This window comes from Trachymyrmex septentrionalis, unplaced genomic scaffold (genome assembly GCF_001594115.1).
Source record: "Trachymyrmex septentrionalis isolate Tsep2-gDNA-1 unplaced genomic scaffold, Tsep1.0 scaffold129, whole genome shotgun sequence".
In the NCBI taxonomy this organism is placed as follows: domain Eukaryota; kingdom Metazoa; phylum Arthropoda; class Insecta; order Hymenoptera; family Formicidae; genus Trachymyrmex; species Trachymyrmex septentrionalis.
In genome coordinates, this window is record NW_017304428.1 from 138,600 (window position 1) to 152,682 (window position 14,083).

Sequence of the window (14,083 nt, forward strand, 5' to 3'; positions counted from 1 at the left end):
CGGAGAATCCCACGCGGCGCGCTCATGCCAGCGTATCCCCGCGTAGGCTAGCCAACGAGAGCAACTAATAGCTGATCCCGTCATAGTGCGAGTGAACTTATCTTCGCGCGAGAATAAGCTTATCTTTGTGCATTGATAGGCGATCAGCGAGTTTTTATTTACAAATTGGTCGGGAGAGAAAAATCCATGACTTATTCTAGTTTAAATGAAATATATTATACAATCTAGTATATAATATATTATACAAATCCGTACGGGAGAAAACAGCGACTATTGATGAATCTGCGTTTCATCAGAACTGGAGCACATGTTTTTACTTCATTCCGTGTTACCATCTCGTGAAATGCGGTGCGTCGAATTGCTTTAAATTTCAATTTTATTGCGGCTTTCTCCTCGTTATTTTCCTCTTTTTCTTTATTTAATAATAACCTATGAATATTGGTAAAATTAAGCAACTGCGAATTTTGAAAATTTAAGATTATCCGAGTTTTCTTCATGTTCATATCCATTCTTGGAATGCCAACGTTTCATGAACCTTGCAGTCCACTTCATCAGGGCGAGGAGCAGCCTGATACATTGTGATCATTATTGTGAATAGTTAACTATTGAAAGCTAATAATCATTTACCTAATTATTAAAAGTAGTGTGCTGTAGTGATTATTGCAAATAATCTGATTAATGGAATCAATAATCATTCAATAAGAGAACTATTGGAGAATGATTATTGCAAATAATCTGATTTGGCACCAATAATCACTACAGTTGAAAACTATTGAGCAGTAATTATTATAAATAATCTGATTATAAAATCAATCATTTCACAAAAGAATTATTGGGGAATGATCATTGCAAATAATCTGATTATGAAATTAATAATCATTTATTCGAAAACTATTGGAGAATGGTTATTGCAAATACTCCGATTAGTGGACTATGGTTATTACATAATCATTATTATAGAATGAATAATTATAAACCAATAGTGATTATTGGCTTCCAATAGTTCATTTCCGTAAAGCCGGTTCTACATTAGTTGCAAGCTGATCGCAAGTTTATTGCGACAGCCAATATGAAGCGTTGAAAATGCAAGTTTCAGATTGGCTGTCGCAACAAACTTGCGATCAGCTTGCAACTAATGTAGAACCGGCTTAAGGGATGCGCTTCGCAGATCCGCGCTCTTCCCATTGCAGTTGGGAAGACGCTCGAATATTTATCGCGTCACAATCGCGTTCGTGTTGGCGTATACATGCGTTTCGTGATGTAATCAGCAATATCGCGCAGCTGATCGCCGCCCTGCGTACTGCTCGTGCCTCGCGAACGCCGCTATTCAGCAAAAACTCGTTTGCGAGTTCGGCCAATAGCGACACATACACGCACGCACGCACGCATACACATAAGCTGATTTCGATCAGACATCGAGTCTTTTTCTTCTTTGTATTTTTATATATTTTTTTAAAATAAATATTGCATTATTTTTATTTAATGATACGTTTTATTTGTGTAATTACATCTCATCTCTGCGCCACGAACCTCTTTTGCATCCGAACCAAAACTCCGACGAGTTATTTCTGCACGAAAGTATAGTAGTTACAAATATCCTTTAGTTAGAAATATCCTTCCAAATAGCAACGTATCGTTGCTAGCATGTTGCTCGTAAGCACGTGTTGCTATCAGAATTGTAGTAACTAAATCCATATTTATTGGTAAATTGATAATTATTAATAAATTAAAAGAAATGTTAGAAGATTTAAAATTGAATAAAAATTTGGTTAAATTTTTACATTAGGGGATATTTCTTCGATAACCTTAATCTCGACATATATTGTCGAGGTCATGACTATGTGACCTTGAAAAAGTTTTAGATCGCGGTCACTGTTTGTTCAAAAGTTATTAACATATAAAAATAATATTTTATTTCTACTGTGTACAATATTGAAAACTACCCTGTACCCTTCTTACCTAGGGATGTTCAACTTTTTACGCGAACGGAGATCCTCCCCACCTCCTCCTTTGCCTACAGATGCATGACATTTCATGCGAGGTTCACCTTATCTCCCTCCTGCTTAGAAGCGTTCGACTTTCCATGCGAAGCGAAGTCCTTCCCACCTCCCGACTAGCCAAAAGACGATCGACTTTCTCCTAAATGGGAGGAAGAGGAAGGAGAAATGAAGTAGACTTTGCTTCGCAAAGTGGTGGAAGTCGCTTTGCGTGGAAAGTCGTACGCCTCACGGCCGGAAGTGAGGTGAGATAAAAGTCGCTGTGGGGTAAGTTTCGCGTAAAAGGTTGAACATTCCTAGGTAGGAAGGGTACAGGGTAGTTTTCAATATTGTATACAGTAGAAATAAGATATTATTTTTTAAATTTTATATGTTAACTTTTGAACAAACAGTGACCGCGATTTAAAACCTTTCCAAGGTCACTTAGAGTCAATATATGTCGAGGTCAAGGTTATCGAAGAGATATCCCACGGTCCGTGGCTCGACATGATATGTCTTGGTTCGCCTAAGCTCATTACAGGGTCAGTCTTGAAATTGATATAAAAAAGGTTAAATTCGCGATCCCATAGTGCGTCGAGCTGGGCTCACCATACAACGTACCATGGCTTGGAAAGCCTTTACGCGCCATATGAAATGGCTCGTTATTACTTGCCATGGCTCGCGATTTGTAATCCGCGGCTCGCGATTCGTGATCCGTGGCTCGTTGGTCCACTAAATTATTGATAAATTGCACGAGTCAAAGAGCTCGCCAGAGTTTGCGCCGTGACTGAATGAAATAATTACTGACGTGCACCACTCAATTTCTCTATGCTGGCATATAAATGTGTGGCGCTTTGGGGTCTGGAAAACTGGCAAATCCTGGCAACTCTGATGCAGATGTTTGGGCACGATCTCGCGGTGCGCGCGAAGAACTGCTGTGTGCGAGTGAGTCGAATGCTCGCTGAAATGAGATAGCAATAATATTCGAGGAGACTCGAAGCTCAATGTAAACAGGCCTAATCAATGTAAACAGTGCAAAGATTTTTTCTATCTTTTTTGTTAATTAATTTGAGATCGCAGGAGAACACTTTTCTTCAAAATGCCGAAATTTTTAGAGGAAAAATTGACCTCAATTGAAATTGACAAAAACATTTATGATGTAATAATTACCTTTGCAATATCAATAGTCGTGGAGACAGTATCTGCCAATAATTTTGATCTACGAATATTATTTATGTTTGGTACTTGGCTCGCGTCGATTTGCAGAAGGTGAAATTATCTTATACAAGTAGATAGAACAATAAGGTCCGGCTTTGTAAAAATATAAATATTTTTGTCAATTCCAATTGAAGCTAATTTTTCCTCTAAAGACTTCGACATTTTGAAGAAAAGCGTTCTTACGCGATGTCTAATTAATACAGAAAAATATAGAAAAAAATCTTTGCGCTCTATTTACATTGAGTAGTTTTCAAGCCAACTTGATATTCAGTGCAGTCGGCGAGCTTTGAGTGTTTCCTCGAGAAATGTTGCTATTTCATTTCAACGAGCGTCCAGCTCGCTCGCACGTAACGGTTCTCCGCGCACGGCCTGCGATCGCACCCAACATCCGCATCCTAGAAATAACTTTTTTTCAAGCATTAACCACATTCAACGGAATATTTGTTTTGCTATTGTTGGAAGTTTTTTTTGTGCAGATTAAATTAGGGTAAAAGTATAATTTAAAAAAAAACAGCTTTTTTAAAATTTTTTAAAATTGTTGGAAAAAATGGGAAAAATTTTGATTTTTTAAAAATTATTATTTTTGCTATGTAAATGACATAATACTTAATTTTTAATGTCCTTCATAAAATTAATGTGATCCATGAAATTATGTGATCTTATTTTTATTAAAATTTTTAGTTGTTATCCTTCTGTAGCGTCCTTTGGATAAAAAGAGCAGATCCTTTTGTATAGTAAAGTTCCGAAAAATCTTTAAACATATAATGATTTCCTGAAAACTTATTGTTTTTGTTAAATACAATTTGACATATTTTAAAAAAGCATCTATTATAAAAAAAAATATATATATATTTTAAGAAACATATTCATACTGGTTCAAAATGATCAACATGAATTATTTCAAATGGAATATTGCCTTTCGGAATAGGATTTAAATAGTCTTCTAGTTTACCAGAAGGTGGTGAAAAAGATATACATTTAAGACAGTTTTTGCTTATAAAAGTATGCTCCGTATACTTTTCTCTAATCTGCAGGAACCAATATATACGTCGAATTATTTCTTCCATCTTTCTCGCATCAATATGACTCATTTCAATATGCTGTCAAGATAAAACATGTTTCTCATATAAAACATAGAAATAACTAAGCCAAGCTACGCGAAAGATATAAAATGGCGTATTTGGACCTAGTTAGGCATAGAAACAACGCCGAAGTATGCAACTAATAATCATTATTTCCTGAACTACGCGATTCTATGCCGAACTACACCAAACTAATTTTTATTCTTTCGTAATATTTCGAGGAAATATGCTATTCTATGTTTTTTTACGCGGAATTACACTCTACAGTCTATATACGCGCGCACGCGCGCACGCGCACACACACGATGTTCGATAGGTAACGATAACGACTTTTGCATAGGACTAAACCGAGTCGAAAAGTTCTCTACCATTTTGCAATTTTCGCGATAATTAACAAGAAATCAATAACTAAAAATCACCTTTGTACCAAAATATTAGTTTTCAATAATTTTTTACTCAAGTATTATCAACTTTACAGAAAAACAATAAGAGATAAAAATTGTTTATTTTTTTCTTGTAAAGCTCTAAGAATTTTTTTAGAATTTTTATCAACATTTTAGTACTGCGTTTTCTTATTGGCAACTATTTTTCCAACATGAGAAAATGCGATATCGAAAATTTCTGAAAAAATTCTCAGAACGCTATAAGAAAAAAATAAATAATTTTTGTCGCTATTTTTCTGTAAAGTTATTGAAAACTAATTATTGAAAATTATATTATTGAAAACCAATATTCAGTGATTTTTAGTAATTAATATCCTGTTAACTATAAATATAATTTGTTAAAAATATAATTTGTTGCTGTTAAATATAATTTGTATTATTTATTAACGATAGCGAAGAATATCTTGCTTGTGCTCTGAGCCCTTTAACTGATTATTTTAATTCATTTAATTGAGCATTGAATTACTTATTATTTATTCATTTGTATACTTAATATATATAATACAGGAATATGATACAAAATAATTTGAAAATTATTACATTTTTGCTAGGTATCTGACGAATAAAGTAGATCGTTGCGTGACTGGCTTAGTTGCTCAACAACAATGTGTTGGTCCATTGCATACTCCTCTGGCAGACGTTGCTGTGACAGCCATTTCGCATTTTTCTACGAAAGGAATCGCCACTTCCATTGGTGAACAGCCAATTAAAGGATTAGTCAACGATGCAGCCGGCGCTCGAATGACAGTAGCTGAAGCACTTAGCAATCTAGTGTTTGCGCAAATTTCTGTATTGCAAGATGTCAAGTGTAGTGGCAATTGGATGTGGCCAGCAAAACTTCCAGGCGAAGGTTCAGCACTATACAAGGCTTGCTCAGCAATGTGTTCTGTAATGAAGGAACTTGGGATTGCAATCGATGGCGGTAAGGATTCACTTAGCATGGCTGCACGTATCAATAAAGATATTGTAAAGGCACCTGGCACTCTCGTCATATCTTGTTATGCACCGTGTCCTGATATTTGTCAAGTAATCACTCCGGATCTCAAAGCTCCCATTATGGGACGACAAGGTTGCCTGCTTTTTATTGATTTGTCTTATGGCAAAAGTCGGCTTGGAGGAACTGCTTTGTCTCAGGTATATTGTCAATTAGGCAACGATGTGCCAGACATCGAAAACGTGCAAACTTTCAAGAATGCCTTTATTGCTACGCAAAAGTTAATCGCCGACAAAAAAGTTCTCGCCGGTCATGATATTAGCGATGGGGGACTGATTACATGTCTTCTAGAAATGTGCTTTGCTGGAATCTCAGGAATCAACGTTAATATAACTCATAAAAAATCTGATTCTGCCATTGATGTTTTATTTTGCGAAGAGCTTGGTTGGATATTGGAAGTAGATGAAAAATACCAAGATGAAGCAGTGAAAATGTTACAATGCTATGGAGTTCCAGTATATTTAATCGGAAAGTCTGTAGGTCTTGGAATGAACTCTGAGGTAGTCGTTAAAGTTCGAGATGAAATTGTATTAAGTACTACAGTAATTGATTCAATGAACATTTGGGAAGAAACTAGTTATCAACTAGAACGCCGTCAAACAAATGTCACTTGTGCATTGGAAGAATTTTCCGGGCTAAAAGAACGAACTGTTCCAGCTTATCGCTTAAATTTTGATCCTGTTAGATCTCGTCCAGTGCTAAAGGATATAGCAGAGCGTGTTAAGGTAGCCGTCATACGTGAGGAAGGAATTAATGGGGATAGAGAAATGGCAGCTTCTCTGTTGGAAGCGGGTTTCGATGTCTGGGATGTCACAATGCAAGATTTGCTGGAAAACCAAATTACATTGGAAGTCTTTAGAGGTGTTATCTTTCCTGGTGGTTTCAGCTATGCCGATGTTTGTGGTTCCGCAAAGGGATGGGCAGCGAGTTTCCTCTTTCATTCATCTTTACGTGAGCAACTACGGCGATTTGTTGCTCGTGAAAACACTTTCAGTTTGGGTGTTTGCAATGGTTGTCAATTAATGAGCATATTAGGTTGGATTGGCGACGAAGATACTAAAGACGGAGAGAGATCAGGAATTTGTTTGGATCATAATCTTTCAGAAAGGTTTGAGTGCAGATGGGCCACTGTTAAAATTGAAAACTCGCCATCAATCATGTTAAAAGACATGCAGGATAGTGTGCTAGGTGTATGGGTGGCTCATGGAGAGGGAAGATTCACTTTTCGCGAGGAAATTCTGAAAACTCTTGAGCAGAATAACTGTGTAACAATCAGGTATATATTTACATTTTAACTTTTAACTTTAACTTTTACTTTTAACTTTAATCCTCGAGATGTGTGTGATATGTGATATCGCCACAGACTTCTACATAACTAAACTATTCACTTCGATTATTTGCATGTAATAAAAAGACATAAAATTGATGTCCTTATCTATGATAAACTATTACGTACATATATCATATGTATAAATATAATACATATAATATTTTTTATTATTATTTTTATTAGATTTCCGGTATGTTAATTCATTTACGTGTAGATCTTTTTGTGTACAGTTTTTAAGTTTTTCCTTTTATCAACTAGAGCTTTGCCAAGATTTTTAATACATTTGACGGTTTAATCGTACAGAAATAATGTCGAACTCTACATCAAGACTCACCCGAACTGTGAATGTTATGAATATGCGATCATTTGCGATAATTGATTTTGTTCTGCGGTTTTTTTCGTTATGTTAATGTCTGAAGAGGGCTCAATCCGATAGCCGAAACTTGTAACGTTAGGTAATTTTACCTTTGTTAATTGAAATATATTCTTTTGTTAATTTTAAAGAAACTTGTTAACTCTTACTTTGCCCGTTACTTATTATCATTTGGTTTATATAGAAAGAGTCCTTTGATTTGTTACTTATATCCGAAAACTTTGAGTTTTTTAAAATAATTATTAAAAATCATTTTTTCATTAGTTATGATTTCTTTTAACGACACTTTGATATTACATGTGACTTGTTCTTCTAATGTTACATACACTTTGACAGGTACCGTACAAGTATACGATGATCGGTAGACTCATGCTATTGAGAGAGTATTCCATAACTTTGGCATTCCATTATTATTACCCTATAAGCCAAATTTAGAGAAATTTTACTGTATAAATAGAATAAATAGAATACATTTTAATAAAAGTCAAATATTTTAAAAGTATTATGTGTATTTTGTATATCATTCTGTATACATTGTTAACAGATACACGGATGATTATGGCAATCCAACTGAACGTTATCCTATGAATCCGAACGGTAGCGTAAATGGAATTGCTGGAATTTGTTCTAAAAATGGTCGACACTTGGCAATGATGCCGCATCCGGAAAGGTGTACACAAATGTGGCAATGGCCTTGGAAACCAGCAGAATGGAACTATGAAGCCTCACCATGGCAGCGACTTTTCGACAATGCATATACGTGGTGCCAAGAATGCAATTAGGAATTCGAATCAAGTTCAACAATATATTTAATCAAACTTTATTTCCATATTATTATTATCTCATTTATTATTGTTCATTTTTTATACTTGATATGATCAGAGAATGGAAAGTTACTTTTGAAAAGTAACAAGTTACAGTTATAATTATTGATTTTTAATAGAAGTAACTCATTACAATTACCATTATGTGAGAAAATAACTTTTCGTTACTTTTCTATTACTTTTTAAAAATCGATCACCACCAATCACAACAGATGAATGCCTAGGGGCTTTCTAATGTTCTCAAGCACTATAAGAGGTTTGTGTCCAATCGAACCGTGTCCAGACGTGTGCAAAATAACAATAAAAGTAATTGTAAAATTTGTTACCGTTACCAAAAAACTACGTTATCGTTACAGTTACCAATTACCAAACAAAAAGTAACGCAATTACCAGTAAAATTGTCAAAAAAGTAACTTATAAGTGTAACAAAGTTACAAGTAATAAGTTACTTCCATTCCTTAGATATGATTTATAATATGTATTAATAGAAACAATAAAGATTTGAATATTGAAAAAAATAGATAACAAAAATAAATACATAACTAACAAATGTGATGATGTATAGTTGAAACATTTGTTTTAAATTGAATATATGTATTAGGTTGTTCGAAAAGTAATTTCGTTTTTTTTTTATGAAAATGAAAGACGATTTTCTTATAGTGAATAAATATTTTATTGAATTATATATTGTCCATTCTGGTCCAATACCTTTTGCCATCTTTCTGGCAGTAGCATGATTCCACGCTCATAAAATTTTTGTTCTTTGCTGGCAAAAAACTGATCCAGGTGATTTTTGACTTCCTCATTTGAAGTAAAGGTTTTACCATCTAAAAAATTTCGTAGAGACCGGAACAAATAATAATCAGAAGGTGCCAGATCTGGAGAATATGGTAGGTGTGGCAGTATATCCCATCCAAGCTGTAAAAACTTTTGGCGAGTTACCAAATCACTTGTATGAGGTCTCGCATTATCTTGATGGAACACTACACCTTTTCTATTGATCAATTCTAGCCTTTTCTGTTTAAGTGAATCATTCAATTTGTCCAGCTGATGACAGTACACTTCAGAATTGATCGTTGTGTTGTCCGGTAGAAGCAAAAAAAAAAAAACGATTCCTTTGAAATCCCACCAAACAGATAGCATCACCTTTTTTTGATGAATATCGGCTTTCGAAATGCTTTGAGCCGGTTCATCTTTTTTACTCCATGATCTCTTGCATTTAACATTGTTGTAGACAACCCATTTCTCGTTCCCAGTGATGATGCGCTTAAAAAATGGATCATTTTCTTGACGTTTGAGAAGCAAATCACAGACGTCAATGCGACGGCACAAATTTCTTTCCGAAAGAACATGAGGAACTCATATATGAGCTTTGAGATTAAACCTAGGCGTTTCAAATGATCATGAACGGTCGAATCCGATAAATTTAATCTCTCAGCGATCTCACCAGTTGTTATTCGCCGGTTTGCATCAATTAATGCCTTTATTGTGTCTTCATCAGCTTCAACTGGCTTTCCAGAACGTGGTGCACCTTCAACATCAAAATTGCCGGATCGAAATTTGCAAACCAGTTTTGGCACTGGCGTTCTGTTAATACATCTTCTCCATACATATCGGATAATTTTTTTCTTGCTTGAACAGCATTTTTACCTTTTCGATAGTAAAAAAGTAAAATATGCCGAATGCTGCTTTTCACTTTCATATTTGATAGGGCACCAACCAAAAACTACTGCGTAGAATCAATCGAACTTTTTTCACAAGCAAGCCTTGCTATATCAGCTGTCAAAATATATAATGATTATGCAGCTTAAGTGTGAAGTTGGCTGTGAAAAATACAATTAAGTCCTCCGTTGGGAAAAAAACGAAATTACTTTCCGAACAACCCAATATATTGCGTTGCCTAATCAAACAGTTTGAACTTTTTAGAAATACCGAATAGATTCAAGGTTCATAGAAACTTGTAATGAATAAAAAAAATACGTAAAAGAATGATCCAATGAAATAGTTTAAAAGTAAGTTGTATAAATACAACGATTCGCGTGGAATTGCCTAAGGGTTTAAATACAAAGATGACTGTAACTGACAATAGTCGATATTCACAGTTGGTTCTTATTTGAAGATCGTATTGTCTTAAGTATTGTCTTAAGACGCTAATATGGCTTTCTGATTGATATTTCCAAATTAAACCTAAGACGGTCTTGAATGTAAGAACTAACTATGAATACTAGCCAATGAGTCGCGGAACATAAATCGTAGTTGTAGATTGATCAAAACATTGTGCGTTGATCTACGGCTACAATTTGCATTTCACAATTCATTTACAACCATCTTTGTGCTGGGGTTCTAATACAACTTCCGTCTTTAGCAGAAGTCACGTGCTGCCCATAGAAACGCGACGCGCGAAATCGCGAACGCGAGAATATGGTTTACGGCATTTATATAATATGTTTGGTGCGTGAACGTCCCAAGCGATCATCGCTGCGCGTTTACAAGATCAAATTAAAATATTAACAATTAAACAAAATGGAAAGAAAACAGTAAGTACAAGTGTCAGGCACGGTTATTTCTGTTCAGACATAATTAAGTACGAACATTTTTAATATATGAATAAATTAATTCACTTTTACTTTCAAATAACTTTACGTCAGGGAGACATTTTCTTCCTAGAATAATATAAAAAGCGGCTAAGCTGCATCTTAACATATATAATAGTGCTCGGAATTAGTTGCACATTTCAGGCCGGTTTCTGAAGTGCCGCCTATTTTTCCCTTACTATCGCTCAACACTCGACAACCAAGCCACCCATGCAGCGGCGGTACTGTAACTTTAAAGCCTCGTAACTTCGAAAATACGTAACAAAAAATAATATAAAGTGTTTTGAAAAGGTTTTGAAGTCAACTATAAGAATATGTAATAAGAAATGAGAAGTTCCAATTAAAAAATTTTAGGTTTGCCCTGATTCTTTAAGGATATCTTTTCAAGGTCAACCAACGTCACCAACTTTTTTCCCCTTGAAACTATAAAACTTTCGTCTGAAACTTATAAATTTTGTGAAAATCAACTAGATAAATTAAAATGGTCCATCCTGTATAATATTTTGTAAAGTACTCATTGATTTTAATTTGCGAGGTATGCGGAATATATTTATCAAATCTACATTAAACTTGTATCGGTAATATATAATATTAAGGCTGCGGTCCACTTGCTTCTTCCAAATGCTCTGAATGTTACGCTCCAAACGCTATGCTCCGATTGGTCCATTACTGTTCCGAATGCTACAATTGCTACGTGAACGCTACAATCAACCCACCCCGAGATGAAGCAGTTGGAACGAAGCGGGAATAAAAACGATGACGTATTGATGACGTAATCAGAATTGGAGAGAGCGTTCCGAAGCATCAAATGGACCAGTCATATCAGTGCTACAAATGCTTTGTAGTGTTTGAAGCGCTAAGTGGACCGCAGCCTTAGTCACTTATTAAAAGCACGAAACAAAAACATGATTAATTTTGATAGAATTTTTTTTATCGTTTTCTATTGACCTCCCAGCAAACAAGAATGAATTGAAATGGATTCAGATTTTCAGAAATATTGATTCACGAATGTTAAAATGAATGCTTTTCAATCCTGAATATATTTTTATTCATTTATAGGAGTTGCATGAAGCATATTTCTATGCCTTTCAATCTAAAAATAAACCTACCTTTTTCTATGCATTATGAATACTTCAATTCAAAATTTTAAATAGGAAATGCAGTTTTTCAATCCAATTGCATTCAATTGAATCTAATTGAATCCAATTAAATCCAAAAAAAGTATTCGCTATTTAAAATACGCATTCGGATAGAAAAAAATTTTAATCCATTTTAATCCATTCTCCTTTGCTAGATTTTTAAAGCAAAGATATGTAATGCGTACAGTGTTATTCTTTAACATATTTTGCGTAAAATTAACACAGAAATTTGAATGGATCGTTTGAGACATGTGAAATGTGTTGACAGATTGACACAAATTTTTATAGCTGCGTGTTAAAATTATTTTTCTCAATATTGATTACAAATCAAGTGAAACTATTAAAAAAAGTATAAATACATAGGTTCGAAATTATCTTAACGATATCGATAAATTTAAATTAATCGCTGAAATATCGATAACTTATCGATAATCGATAATATCTCTAGTTGCACCAACGTTATGTTAACTTTAAGCAAGGCTTAAAATTATCTCTTCCTCTCTTTCGTCTTTAAAATAAGACAGAATTTTAAGTTTTGCTTAAAATCAAAATAACATTGGTGCAATCGGATCTAAAAGTAAGCATTCACGCAAAAATCAACTAAAAGTGGTCTTTCATCAAAAATTTTGAAAATATGTACTTTTATGTTATTTTTAATGCTTAATTGAAATAGTGTAAAACTAATTTCAAAATTTTTGTTTTCATTTTTTTGAACTCTGACAAAAAATAATTAGATCGTAAAATTCATATTCTAATTTAGTTGGATATGCCTCATATAGTATGTAGGAAACAATGAATATCCAACAAATTAAGGATGGATTTCATGATCTAATTATTTTTTATCAAATTTTTTAAAAAATGAAAACAAATTTTTTCATTAATTTATTCTTACACCATTCAATTAAGCATTAAAAATAATATAATAGTACATATTTTCAAAATTTTTTTATAAAAGATTATTGGTAGTTGCTTTTTATCTGAATCTCCTCTCTTAAATTAATTTTAATATAATTAATCTTAATTTAATTATAAAAGAAGAATAAAAACTAAAGAAAAATTTTTTTTATATCCGCTTTTGCAATCAATTAGGAATCGTAAAAGATGAAAAACTTGATTAATTAAAGGTTGTAAGAATCAGAATAAAGTTTATCTGATAAACACAATTATATTTCGCGCCATGTATATGTTACTCTAATGATGAATTCGATCACTCACATTATATTAGATCAGTGCATATTAAAAGCTGCTTTAAGGGCTGTGTTCCAAATTTACTGTCAGTGCTAAAAATGCTATAGTTTATGTTACGTGCAGTACAGATTTTCAGTACAGGCAGTCAATTTTGGAACATATTCATATAAAATATCACAATGCAATGCTACAATATAATCAACTTTGACAATGAAATTATATACACATATTATTTTGTTAAATAACGTGACAATATTATTAGTAGGTAGTTAATCATTCAAATATTTATATACTTTTATATTTAACTTTGCTAATGTCATGCATACAGTAGCTTTCAGTATGCACTGATTTAGTGCAAGTGATCGAATTTCCTACTTATTCCAAATTATTTCAATATAGTAGTTAACTTTGATTTAAGCGGAAATACGATCAATCAGTTTGGCAATACGGCAATACAAAAATATTTTTTACACCATTGTAAAAATCGCCTCGTTGATTGGTTGCTGCTTCCGCTGCTTGACGCTTGACGCTTGTATGTAAATATACCTTTATTCTGCTCTCCACTACTCGAGATTCTATCACAGTATAACCAGTAGAGACATTCAGGTGCGTTTACTTTTTACGTTCATACGCTGTAAGCTTCATTCTATCTTTATTACTTGCTACTTGTGAAAAAAAATAGAATGAAGCTTACAGCGCGTGAGCGTAAAAAGTAAACGTATCCTTCGTGTCAGCATCTTTGATATCCGTGTCGCCAGTCACGTGAGCATCCGCCATGTTACATTTACATTACTGTCATACACATACATTACACATCATACTGCCATTACACATACATTACTATCGTTTTGCATTTCATTGGATCCGACTCAAAACAAAAGCTGCGCAGTCATATCTGCTTGAATCCGCATTTTTTTGCAAG

At 33.9% G+C, this 14,083-nt stretch overlaps 1 protein-coding gene across 2 annotated transcripts in view; it reads left to right on the plus strand.

The window, feature by feature from the left end:
- LOC108756607 (phosphoribosylformylglycinamidine synthase) overlaps window positions 1-8,258 on the plus strand; it is a 70,496-nt gene extending 62,238 nt beyond the window's left edge. For both annotated transcript variants that reach the window (XM_018500541.1, XM_018500540.1), the window contains 2 exons: window positions 5,271-6,989; window positions 7,961-8,258. In XM_018500541.1, the coding sequence (XP_018356043.1) occupies window positions 5,271-6,989; window positions 7,961-8,198 (1,957 nt within the window). In that variant the 3' untranslated portion in view covers window positions 8,199-8,258. The remainder of the gene's footprint in view (window positions 1-5,270; window positions 6,990-7,960) is intronic.
- The last annotated feature ends 5,825 nt before the right edge of the window (window positions 8,259-14,083 follow it).